Below are 14,064 nucleotides of genomic sequence, written 5' to 3' on the forward strand. Positions count from 1 at the left end.
GTTTTTAATAGCAAAAAGTCAATTTTTTTTTTTACTTGGTGCAAAAAATAAAAACGCACAGGCGATCAAATACCACCAAAAGCTCTATTTGTGGGGGAAAAAAGGACGTGAATTTTCATATGACCGTGCAATTGTCAGTTAAAGTAACGCAGTGCCATATTGCAAAAAATGGCCTGGTCAGGAAGGGGGGTAAATCCTCTTGAGGGCAAGTGATTAAGTCTCTCTGAGACCGGCTGCCCACTGGTGGGAAAAGCACTTATTGTATCTATGTTCTTGCCAGTTGGGCCTGTATGTTTTATCTCCATCTGGGAACTGCCTGCTGTATCCTCCTGGGAGTTCCGGCGAGGCCTGGATTTTGCCAGGCTCCTGGTAGAGGGGGTAGATGCTTTGTAAGGGCCTTATATGTAGTGTCCTGAGGTTTGTGACCACTCATGCCTCTCCATGTCTCCAATTTTTACTACCTGTGACTTTTTGCTCGGTGGCCACCTCCCATTTTGTTGTGGACTGCGCTGTACCATCTGGAAAAACCCTGACCGTTTACGAGACTGGGGCTGTTTTTTTGCAGCGGTAAGGCATCCTTCTGGGTCACTGACTTACAAGGAATCGGGAGAAGGCTGTGTCCTTATGACTGCTCGTGTGTTTAGATCTATCCCCGGCAATGGTGCTGTAACTTAGCCCACCTCTTCCCCCACCTCCGTTTTTAATACATTAGCTTTGGTCCTTTAAATGAGACACATGACATCAGGTAATTGCATAATTGGTGTACATAATTGCAAACGTAATAATGCATAGATGCACATCACTATAAACCCAGTTCAAAATATTGAGGTGAATTAAAGTATAAATATTTTCCCATAAAAAATAATGCAATATCAATTCATTCATAATATTATTTTACATATACAGTCCAAATATTGATGCTTGATGGTATAATGAATTGCATCCAGGAACTCAACATGTTTTGTGGATCTCGGTCATCTTCTTCAGGAGTGGATGCAAGATATAAGGTGGTATCTAGTTTCAAGACTAGTTTTGTAACAGGCCAACAGATGGCAGCACAAGGCTGCACGCACAGTCACAGTGAACGCCAACCTTCATAAGTTGGTGTGCCAAAAGGCATTGTCCTATGTACATCGGGAGCTGTGCAACTGGTGCTATTCTGACCACATGCGTTACCTCGTCTAGTTAATCATGGACAGCAAGTTTGAACAAAGAGAATATTTGAAATTGTGCTTGAAATTGGGCAAATCTTCCACAGAGACATTTAGCATGATTCAGCAAGTTTATGGTGATGCTGCAATGAGTCGTTCAATGTGTTTTGAGTGGCACATGTTTTGGATATCCTCCTGCGCTTATATGGTGTACCCTAACTGCTAGTTGCTATCACTCCCCTTAAACCACTAAAGTGAACAATGTATAGAAAATATAGTGAAGCGGTACTGAAATTCTAAAACTTAAACCAAATGCAATATATGGAAAAATATTAATAAAGTGAAAATCAATAACACACAGGGCTCAGATCTGCAAGGATCAATAAAGTGCAATAATAGTGATAAACACAATATATGTGACAATCCTCTGTGGTATGTCAAAAAATAATTCAATAAACCATATATTTGAATGGTAGTGGTGTGAACCTCCTGCGCTCCCAAGTGTTTCAACTGTATAAAAAACACCAGGAGAAGCTGCTAACATTAAATCATATACCAGTGATTGTTATAAATACAATAGAAAATGTAGCGCTACTCCTTTTAGGTACATACACACACACACACACACACACACACACACACACACACACACACACACACACACACACACACACACATATATATATATCTATATATATATATATATATATATATATATATATATATATATATATATATATATATATATATATATATATATATATATATATATATATATATATATATATCTCAAATTAATGATGTGTGTTGGATTTTTAGACACATAGAATACTTCTTCTAGTGTCTTGAGGCGATTATGAATGAAAGAGCCATTGAAATAAAAATGAAGTGTGATTTTATTCTATCACACAATGGAGTAAAATAACAATGTAAAGTGTATTATGAACAGTTCCATGTAGATAAAACTATTGTAAAAATGACAAGCGAAGGTTTAAAACAAAGTCACCATTATCTGTCATGGCTGTCCTTGCCATGTGCGATTCTCATGTCCTTCTCCAACTCAGAGTCCGAGAGAGAGAGAGCCGGACGTGACGTTAATGATGATCTCGTCTTGCAGCACCTGTTCCAGCATCTCATCCGTGTGTGTACGTGTATGTCAAAGTGTCAATATTAGTGTGTGAGCGTGAGTGTACCATGTCCGTCGTCTCATGGACTTTTAAGAGGCAAATGTACGTCATAGTTAGTGATCTTAATACCTTCTATGGAAAGTATTACTGCTTAGCAAAGCCATTTCATATAAGGAAAAGATGCTATACATATGATGTTTGATGGACAGGAACATATGTATGCTGATGTACATAATATTATAAGCTAATGACGTAACCCTCAGTTATATTTAAAGTATAGTATAGCTTAAGAACATATCAATGTATATATGTATCAATGTTAGAAACGTATACTAAATACACACAAATACCATTAAAATACGTACTGTAATAGTAAGTCCCTTCTAATAACCTTGACATAACTACCAAATACTTTTATGCCTAAATATAGCATACTCAACCTTCAACTGGTATATACTATTTCAGCTTAACTTGTATATCTTTTGGTCTCCGCTATAATTGAAGAATAGTAAATACTACCATTTGTCAAAGACCATTCACACATATTAATATTAATTATGACTAATCATAAAAACCAAATATTTTGCAAGCTTGCCATCAATATAAGTGCCGAATCATAATTTAGATTTAACAATGTGTAAACTCAAAATTACATCAAATAAATTAGTGATATCAATTAAAATTAATTAGTGCCCATTACTCATCAAATCTACAAAGTTAATTCAGGTAACCTAAACCATGTGAAAATTTTTTTTGTTATATATATAATTCTGTGAATCTAAAATCACACGTGCCTCTCGTGTAGTGAAAAAACCACAATATAACAATAAATAGAACAGTGCTCTCAAAGTCCAATAAATGCTGATGGTGACCAAAGAATAAAAAACACTTGTGCTTCCAATAACTACTGATGGTGACCATAAATTGACAGGAACTCGTGTAGATATTTGGGTGCATGTGAATATGACAATCCGACCACCATCTGGATAAGCCTCTCACCTCATCACTTTGACCCTTGCGGATCAAAGCGCTTTAGTGGATCCCCCTCACGAATGCTCCAAGTAAGCTATCACTCCAAATATTGCTCCTTGTCGCACCCAAATCTCTCAGAAATTAGTACTTCACCAATGGCTCCTCTCCAGGTAAGTTGCAGCATCAATCTCTCAAATGAGACATAAAATAGATCCTCCCATAGTGTAGTATATTTTATTTATGAAGTAGGTACAGATAACAAAACCTCCTCACTCACGTGGCAGCCGTATCCAATTCAAAACCTCATGCTTTCGGATGAGGGCATGTATGTATGGGTGTACAGCTGGGTGTACAGGTGTACCAAGATGGCCACCACGCCGGAAATGCGTCACTACGTCAGGCTGACGCGTTGTCAGTGTCATGTGACTTCCTCAGGGCTACCTATCATCATAGTGACGATCTCTCCTCATATACCCAACTTAATGAGAGGAAACTCCCTCAAAGGAGGGTTATCGCCTCATCATCGATCCTCCTCTATTTTCCGCGGCCATAACTATGAAGACCACAGGAGACTACTATACGATTAACCTATGCGATTAACCCAAAATACACGTATATATGAATCACACGGAGACATATATAATAACACCAGCCCAGATAAATAAAACCCTAATCGTATAAAATATCTCTGCTATTATATGGAACCCCATAGATATAGAGTATTAATCTTTTAATTCATCTTATAAAATCTTATAAAACCTCCATTTATTACATAATTTAATTCAATATTAATTCAAAACCTAATTTTAATTCATCCAATACATTTATTTAACAAACGTTTATTTCCTCTATACAGTATGCAAAAAATATGAACATAAATAAAAAATATATTAAAAAAATAACTTTCCTTCCTCCTTTCCTTCCTTTTTTAAATTTGTTTTTGAAATTATATTTTAATCCTTTTAAAATTAAAAAAATAAAAAATAATATATAAAAATATCCAACCCCTAGTCTACTCCACCTCTTCACCAGCAATAAAAAACCTACTCAAATATACATAAATACCTCTCTATCCAAAAGCATGAGTTTACACCATATAACATATAATCAATATATATTAAAATAGATTATAACATATCATAGATTAAATAATTAGTACATTACAACATATCATAGAGCCAGAAAGTATAATTGCACCAATTCCATACCCCTATTAAATCAAAAATCCGAGATAAAACAATTTAAATCAAATTCAATCCCTTAGGAAAATGTTTGCATGTTATAAATCCATTTCGATTCTAATTTGCTTAAGGAACGCACCTTATGGCTACCCCGCCAATGCCTCTTATATTTAGTAATACCCCAAAATTTCAAATCACTAGGGTCTTTATTATGACATTTGGCAAAATGCTTTGATACGCTGTGCTTCGGGAACCCTTTCTTGATATTTTGTACATGTTCCCGAAGCCTGACCCAGAGGGGTCTTTTGGTTCTTCCTATATATTGCAGTCCGTACACGACCCCCTCCGTCCTACATGAAATGAATTCATCAATTTTAAATTCCTTATCACTCACAGATGAGGTAAAGCACACCATTTTTCTTTTTTCTTTTGTAGATTTGCAAGCATAACATGCCTTGCACGGAAAAAAAACATTTATATCCAAGAATGTGACTTTATTACTTTTAATAGGCAGGTCAAGGACACTTTTAACAGTCTTATCCCTTAATGATGGGGCTTTTCTATATCTAAAAATCGAGAATTCTGATATTTCTTTTAAGGCTGGATCAGCTTTCAATAATGGCCAATGTTTTCTAAAAATGGTCTCCATTTTCCTATAATGGATGTTAAAATCTAAACACATGGCCAATTGGTCTTTCTGATCCTCTTTTCTTTTTTTTTTTTTTTTCTCATAGTTGTATACGATTATTGGTCATACAGAAGGCATGGAAGCAACTGAATGGGGTTTAAACGAATATGGGAATCTGAGAAGAGGACAGAGAAAATATATTTTAGATTATTTAGAATTTTGTTTGAAACATAATTATTTTTGGTATAACAAAGTCTTTTATAATCAAGTTAAGGGTGTAGCCATGGGAGCCTGCTTTGCCCCTAGTGTGGCAAACATGTTTATGGCATACTGGGAGGAGAAGGCAGTATATTTGAGACCCCCTAATGAATTAATATTGTTTAAAAGATATATAGATGATAGATGATATAATAGTTTTATGGAAGGGAAAAGAAGATTTAATATGCTTCTGTGAAAATTTAAATAGGAATAATAATAATATCGTTCTATTTTGGGAACATAGTCGGGAGCAGATTAGCTTCCTTGACTTAGATATTAGAATAATACAAGGTAAGATTACTACAAAGACATTCTTTAAGAGTGTTGACAGGAACGGTTACATTCCTCAAGATAGCTGCCATTTCCCACCGTGGTTACTGAATATACCAAAAGGACAAATGATCAGGCTTAGAAGAAATTGTACGACACAGGATGATTATTTTAGTCAAGCAAAAAATGTAGGTCAAAGATTTGGAGCTAAAGGTTACTCACAACAGATAATAAGCAAGGTTACTCAGGAAGTAGGAAATACCAAAAGGGACTTACTCCTTATAGATAGAGAAAAAAGAGGATTAGAAAGACCAATTGGCCATGTGTTTAGATTTTAACGACCATTTTTAGAAAACATTGGCCATTATTGAAAGCTGATCCAGCCTTAAAAGAGATGATATCAGAATTCCCGATTTTTAGATATAGAAAAGCCCCATCATTAAGGGATAAAATTTAAGTGTCCTTGACCTGCCTATTAAAAGTAATAAAGTCACATTCTTGGATATAAATGTTTTTTTTCCGTGCAAGGCATGTTATGCTTGCAAATCTACAAAAAGAAAAAATAAGAAAATGGTGTGCTTTACCTCATCTGTGAGTGATAAGGAATTTAAATTTGATGAATTCATTTCATGTAGGACGGAGGGGGTCGTGTACGGACTGCAATATATAGGAAGAACCAAAAGACCCCTCTGGGTCAGGCTTCGGGAACATGTACAAAATATCAAGAAAGGGTTCCCGAAGCACAGCGTATCAAAGCATTTTGCCAAATGTCATAATAAAGACCCTAGTGATTTGAAATTTTGGGGTATTACTAAATATGAGGCATTGGCGGGGTAGTCATAAGGTGCGTTCCTTAAGCAAATTAGAATCAAAATGGATTTATAACATGCAAACATATTTTCCTAAGGGATTGAATTTGATTTAAACTGTTTTATCTCAGATTTTTTATTTAATAGGGGTATGGAATTGGTGCAATTAGACTTTCTGGCTCTGATATGTTGTAATGTACTAATTATTTAAACTATGGTGTTATAATCTATTTTAATGTATTTTAATATATATTGATTATATGTTATATGGTGTAAACTCATGCTTTTGGATAGAGAGGTATTTATGTATATTTGAGTAGGTTTTTTTATTGCTGGAGAAGAGGTGGAGTAGATTAGGTGTTTGGATATTTTTATATATTTTTTTAATTTTAAAAAGATTTTAAAATATAATTTCAAAAACAATTTAAAAAAGGAAGGAAAGATATGTAAAAAAAATATATTTTTTATTTATTTTCATATTTTTTGCGTATATACTGTATAGAGGACATAAACGTTTGTTAAATGTATTGGATGAATTAAGATTAGGTTTTGAATTAATATTGAATTAAATTATGTAATGGAGGTTTAAATGATGTAATGTAGGTTTTATAAGATGAATTAAAAGATTAATATTCTATATCTATGGGGTTCCATATAATAGCAGAGATTTTATGATTTAGGGTTTTATTTATCTGGGCTGGTGTTCTTATATATGTCTCCATATGATTTCATATATACGTGTATTTTGGGTTAATCGTATAGTAGTCTCCTGTGGTCTTCATAGTTATGGCCGCGGAAAATAGAGGATCGATGATGAGGCGATAACCCTCCTTTGAGGGCGTTCCCTCTCATTAAGTTGGGTATGTGAGGAGAGATCGTCCCTATGATTGGCAGCCCTGAGGAAGTCACATGACACTGTGACGCAACGCGTCGGCCTGACTTAGTGACGTATTTCCGGCGTGGTGGCCATCTTGGTACACCTGTACACCCATACATACATGCCCTCATCCGAAAGCATGAGGATTAGAATTGGATACGGCTGCCACGTGAGTGAGGATGTTTTGTTATCTGTCTCTACTTCATAAATAAAACATACTGCACTATGGGAGGATCTATTTTATGTCTCATTTGAGAGATTGATGCTACAACTTACCTGGAGATGAGCCATTGGTGGAGTACTAATTTCTGAGAGATATGGGTGCGACAAGGAGCAATATTTGGAGTGATAGCTTACTTGGAGCATCCGTGAGGGGGATCCACTAAAGCGCTTTGATCCGCAAGGGCCAAAGTGATGAGGTGAGAGGCTTATCCAGATGGTGGTCGGATTGTCATATTCACATGCACCCAAATATCTACACGAGTTCCTGTCAATTTATGGTCACCATCAGTAGTTATTGGAAGCACAAGTGTTTTTTATTCTTTGGTCACCATCAGCATTTATTGGACTTTGAGAGCACTGTTCTATTTGTTATATTGTGGTTTTTTCACTACACGAGAGGCACGTGTGATTTTTAGATTCACAGAAATATCTATCTATCTATCTATCTATCTATCTATCTATCTATCTATAATTTTTCACATGGTTTAGGTTACCTGAATTAACTTTGTAGATTTGATGAGTAATGGGCACTAATTAATTTTAATTGATATCACTATCACAAATTTTTTTTGATGTAATTTTGAGTTTACACATCACTAATTAATTTGTTATATATATATATATATATATGTGTGTGTGTGTGTGTGTGTATGTACCTAAAGGAGTAGCACTACATTTTCTATTGTATTTATTTATAACAATCACTGGTATATGATTTAATGTTAGCAGCTTCTCCTGGTGTTTTTTATACAGTTGAAACACTTGGGAGCGCAGGAGATTCACACCACTACCATTCAAAAATATGGTTTATTGAATTATTTTTTGACATACCACAGAGGATTGTCACATATATTGTGTTTAACACTATTATTGCACTTTATTGATCCTTGCAGATCTGAGCACTGTGTTATTGATTTTCACTTTATTAATATTTTTCCATATATTGCATTTGGTTTAAGTTTTAGAATTTCAGTAGCGCTTCACTATATTTTCTATACATTGAGTGGCACATACACTTCAAGAGTTGAACGTCACTGGAAAACGAGAGGTCAGGTAGACCTTCAACAAGCTCAACCACTTTAAATGTCGAAATCATTCGGCAACTCGCGTAAGGTGAAAAGAGAACAATTTGCAACGTTGCTGCCGTTGTCATATGGAACAGTCCAGGCAATCCTCACATGTGATTTGAACATGCGCCATGTTGCTGCCAAGTTTGTCCCCTGGCTATAATGATCTCACTTGTGCAACCACCCTACTCACCAAATTTGTCTTCGCCCTCTTCCCAAAGATGACCTAGATAAAGACTCCATGTTGCGGAGTTTCAGCGTTAAAAGCAGAAGGTGCTTGACCTGCTTCAAAAAGACTTCTAGGACACATTCCAGAAGTGGCAGGAACGCTGGAAGCATTGTGCAAGGGGACTATTTTGAAGATGATGGTGTTTAAGCATTAAGTACTTTCTTGTAAACAGCTAGTCTCAAACTTTTTGATCCCACCTCATATATATATCTACAAAAAAGTAAATTAACATAGTAATATTGCATGATCAAATAGATGGCTCCCCACATCCAATATATGACCTGTAGGGACCAGAGGGGAAAATGGAAGGCAGACTGGCAGCTGAAAGGGTACAGATCCGATTATACTAATCTGTGGTGTTGTCCACAATGAATGCTGACAATTTTCTTGTGAATATGTATTTATTGGTGTGCTTTACTTCATTGAATAGATATATCAGTATTCATAAAGCTATATAACTTTTTTCTTTATCATTACTCTCTGATGAAATTATTTCTTTGCATATTCAATCCTTCATTTGCTTGTGACTGTTCAGGTCTGCACTAAGAACTACCAGCTTGTCATTTATTACCATTCTCCTTCTGACTTTTTTTCTTTTACCCTAATATTTTGCTCAGCAGGATCCATTTTCTTTTTCAAATGGATTAAGGAATACCTCAGTTGCCTTAACAGCCAGACTTATTTTGTGTTGCGTAGATTAAATGTGAGACACTTGAATCCCACTATGATGACCTCTACTACTGTTATTTACATTTTTTTTGGAGCCTTTTGCTATTGTGTGTGCCCTTTGTAACAGTAAATTGTTTGATTTATTTTATAGGGTTCTGAAAGTAATTATAATGGTATCAAAGGTGGAATCAACTTTGCTTACTTGGATTTAAATCAAAATGAGTGAGTATATGCTAATGTTTCACTTTAAAGCTTATGTGGATAAATTCTTCATCAGACTGTCAATTTATGTCCTATGGACACAGCTGATCACGTGATGTGGTAGGCCAATCACAGCGGCCCATTACCATGTGATCAACCGTGTCCAATGACACACTGATCACTGGGAAATGCAATTGCCGGTAATCAGCTGCACTTTCCTCACGCTGTGACAGCGTGAGGGAAAGTATTGCCGAGAACCGGCAGTTATCAGAGGAGGGATCGACGCCGATCATGAGGGCACTGATGATGCCCAGCAGTGCCACCCATCAGTGCAGCCCAGCAGTTAAGGTCCCAAAAGTAATGGGACAGAATAATAATCATAAATCAAACTTTCACTTTTTAATACTTGGTTGCAAATCCTTTTCAGTCAATTACAGCCTGAAGTCTGGAACGCATAGACATCGCCAGACGCTGGGTTTCATCCCTGGTGATGCTCTGCCAGGCCTCTACTGCAACTGTCTTCAGTTCCTGCTTATTCTTGGGGCATTTTCCCTTCAGTTTTGTCTTCAGCAAGTGAAATGCATGCTCAATCGGATTTAGGTCAGGTGATTGACTTGGCCATTGCATAACATTCCACTTCTTTCCCTTAAAAATCTCTTTGGTTGCTTTTGCAGTATGCTTTGGGTCATTGTCCATCTGTACTGTGAAGCGGCGTCCAATGAGTTCTGAAGCATTTGGCTGAATATGAGCAGATAATATTGCCGAAACACTTCAGAATTCATCCTGCTGCTTTTGTCAGCAGTCACATCAATAAATACAAGAGAACCAGTTCCATTGGCAGCCATACATGCCCACGCCATGACACTACCACCACCATGCTTCACTGATGAGGTGGTATGCTTAGGATCATGAGCAGTTCCTTTCCTTCTCCATACTCTTCTCTTCCCATCACTCTGGTACAAGTTGATCTTGGTCTCATCTGTCCATAGGATGTTGTTCCAGAACTGTGAAGGCTTTTTTAGATGTCGTTTGGCAAATTCTAATCTGGCCTTCCTGTTTTTGAGGCTCCCCAATGGTTTACATCTTGTGATGAACCCTTTGTATTCACTCTGGTGAAGTCTTCTCTTGATTGTTGACTTTGACACACATACACCTACCTCCTGGAGAGTGTTATTGATCTGGCCAACTGTTGTGAAGGGTGTTTTCTTCACCAGGGGAAAGAATTCTTCGGTCATCCACCACAGTTGTTTTCCGTGGTCTTCCTGGTCTTTTGGTGTTGCTGAGCTCACCGGTGCGTTCCTTCTTTTTAAGAATGTTCCAAACAGTTGTTTTGGCCACGCCTAATGTTTTTGCTATCTCTCTGATGGGTTTGTTTTGTTTTTTCAGCCTAATAATGGCTTGCTTCACTGATAGTGACAGCTCTTTGGATCTCATCTTGAGAGTTGACAGCAACAGATTCCAAGTGCAAATAGCACACTTGAAATGAACTCTGGACCTTTTATCTGCTCATTGTAATTGGGATAATGAGGGAATAACACACACCTGGCCATGTAACAGCTGAGAAGCCAATTGTCCCATTACTTTTGGTCCCTTAACACGTGGGAGGCACATATGCAAACTGTTGTAATTCCTACACCGTTCACCTGATTTGGATGTAAAGACCCTCAAATTAAAGCTGACAGTCTGCAGTTAAAGCACATCTTGTTCGTTTCATTTCAAATCCATTGTGGTGGTGTATAGAGCCAAAAATGTTAGAATTGTGTCGATGTCCCAATATTTATGGACCTGACTGTATATATGCTTTTTTATGTGTGTTTTTTTTTGTTTTTTTGTATTCAGCCTGTGGGCTGAATGAAAAAGGCAATCTCTGCCAGAAAAAGTGTGTGGTATGCTCACAATTAGATTATACCGCCCTGCATCCACCCACTTCTAATGGTGGGCACGCATTAGGTCACACGGTGCTACATGTGCCAATTCCAAGATTGTACAATTGTCTATATAGTGGCATGCTTGATTAAAAATTTTCCACGTATAAGTGGTACCCCATATGGAAAAAGGATGACACCAAGTCCCAAGCTATCTTGTCACTGCTCCCCATGTAGTCTGGACATCAAGGGGCTCCATGTGACTATCTTTTCCCTTGTAAATCTGCAACTTTTATATGTATAGCCTGTTGCCTTCTCACAGGTCTTATACATCTTGACCCCATATCTGGCACGCTTGCTGGGGAGAAATTGTTTGAATGCAAGGTGGCCAGAAAAACTGTAATTTTTGTGTCCTAATATGATAGGCCTCTCTTATGGTGAAATAATGCTAAGCATAGCTAGCCCCCCGAAGGTCTTCAATGGGTTTATTCCGTTCCTCTGTATTTGCTAATACAATAATAGAAACTATGCATCTGGATTGATTCAACCTCTGTAAAATCTTGAGTTGTACCTGGTCACCACACTATGGGGGCAACCTGTAATATTGCTTTGGGCACTGGATCCTGTCATTGTGCAAACCTCAGCACCTTGTACAAGGCGTATAGTTAGTTGCTGGGTGCTAAACAGGTTCAAGGACATGGTTGACCCCTTCGGAACTCAGACCCTGAGGTTGATAGGCCCACTGTGTGTTGTTGGCTATATCATTCTCAGGTTGCAACCATCAGACAGGTAAGAATGTGTATCTCTAATCATTGTTGCCCCACAATCCTGAATAGTATGTGTATATTGATCAGGAAACCGGGACTGTGTTTGGCATTTGTTCACATTTACAGTGTTTACATTTCAAACTTGGCTACAATTCACCGCTCAGAGCTGTCTTAGTGGATGACCAGGTGTTATATCATGCCACAGGTCAAACATGTTACAGCCACTTCTACCTAGAACCCCTTAAACTCATGTGCTTTCTCCTGCCTTTTGCCATGAGGTCATTGCTACAGGACAGTCTGCACTTTGGTCGTTGTGTACGCCTCCACTCCACTTCTGCCTCGTGTATGCTCTTTGGAGGACATCTTTTTTTTTCGTTAAGCACTTGGAAAATTCATCAGATTTCACAGGAGGAAGGGCTTTTATTCCCCACTTGAACATTCCAGAATCCCCTTTCTCAAGGGCCTCTACCTCCTCAAAGTGCACAGCACCTTAGCACTCTACTTAGGCTTCAACTTCTAAGCCTATGTTTCAGCCCTTTATTTCAGCTTAAGACTTCGTCCACAAAGCTCATCAAGTCTTCCCCAATGCTCTCTTCCCAAAGTGGGGGGATGTCTGTTAGTTTTGCCTATTTATAGGTCACAGATGTCTCATACCTGTGGGTTCAATCGGTGGTTTCTGGTACCAAAAAGCTTTTACTGAAAAAGTTTTAGAGCATACAATGTATAAGCAGGGGTGTGGAAATTTAAAAAAACAAAAAAAAACAAAACTACTTCTCTGGGACTAAATCGGTGTCCCAGTCTACTTGTCCCTCATGACAATCTTGTCCAGATAAAAATAAATTTTAACCAAAACCGTATTTAAATTTGAGGTGATTTTAAGAATGTCTTGGACTTTTAAAAACAAAAGGGGCTTTATGGCGACTTAACAGTGCAATGTTAAAAAATATTACACGTTTTATGTCCTCCTCCCTTCCCTGCCTGTATCTAGCCCTGCGCCTGAGGACTAGCAGGGAGTTAATTTTAGGGCTCAAAAATATTAATTACCCTATTTTTTGTAAAATATAAAAGATGAAGTTGCAGTGAGTAAATAGCCAACTTGTCAAACCTTAAGTTTGTGCACGCTCGTGAAATGGCGACGAACTTCAGTACCCTATATTTTCTATAGGTGACACTTTTAAAGCCCTTTTATAGGTCATCAGTCAAACGTTTCCTGTAAGTCTTCACAAGGTTGGCACACCATGCTGCTGGTATGTTGGCCCATTCCTCCATGCAGATCTCCTGTAGAGCAGTGATGTTTTGGGGCTGTCGCTGGGCAACACAGACTTTCAACTCCCTCCAAAGGTTTTCTATGGGTTGAGATCTGGAGACTGGCTAGGCCACTCCAGGACCTTGAAATGCTTCTTACGAAGCCACTCCTTCGTTGCCTGGGCGGTATGTTTGGGATCATTGTCATGTTGGAAGACCCAGCCACGTTTCATCTTCAGTGCCCTTGCTGGTGGAAGGAGGTTTGCACTCAAAATCTCTCGAAACATGGCTCCATTCATTCTGTCCTGTACATGGATCAGTCGTCCTGGTCCCTTTGCGGAGAAACAGCCCCAAAGCATGATGTTGCCACCCCCATGCTTCACAGTAGTTATGGTGTTCTTTGGATGCAACTCGGCATTCTCTCTCCTCCAAACACAAGGAGTTGTGTTTCTACCAAACAGTTCTATTTTGGTTTCATCTGACCATATGACATTCTCTCAGTTCACTTCTGGATCATCCAAATGCT

At 37.8% G+C, this 14,064-nt stretch overlaps 1 protein-coding gene across 1 annotated transcript in view; it reads left to right on the forward strand.

Moving 5' to 3' along the window:
• LOC149428295 (nuclear pore complex protein Nup133-like) overlaps positions 1-14,064 on the forward strand; it is a gene marked incomplete at its 3' end in the record, with an annotated part of 49,025 nt that overhangs the window by 16,800 nt on the left and 18,161 nt on the right. Inside the window, exon 3 of the mRNA XM_089667536.1 lies at positions 9,612-9,682. Coding sequence (XP_089523662.1) covers positions 9,612-9,682 — 71 coding nt within the window. The remainder of the gene's footprint in view (positions 1-9,611; positions 9,683-14,064) is intronic.

Source organism: Staurois parvus, unplaced genomic scaffold (assembly GCF_062004578.1).
Source record: "Staurois parvus isolate SC_StPar_1 unplaced genomic scaffold, SC_StPar_1.0 ptg003347l, whole genome shotgun sequence".
Lineage (NCBI taxonomy): Eukaryota > Metazoa > Chordata > Amphibia > Anura > Ranidae > Staurois > Staurois parvus.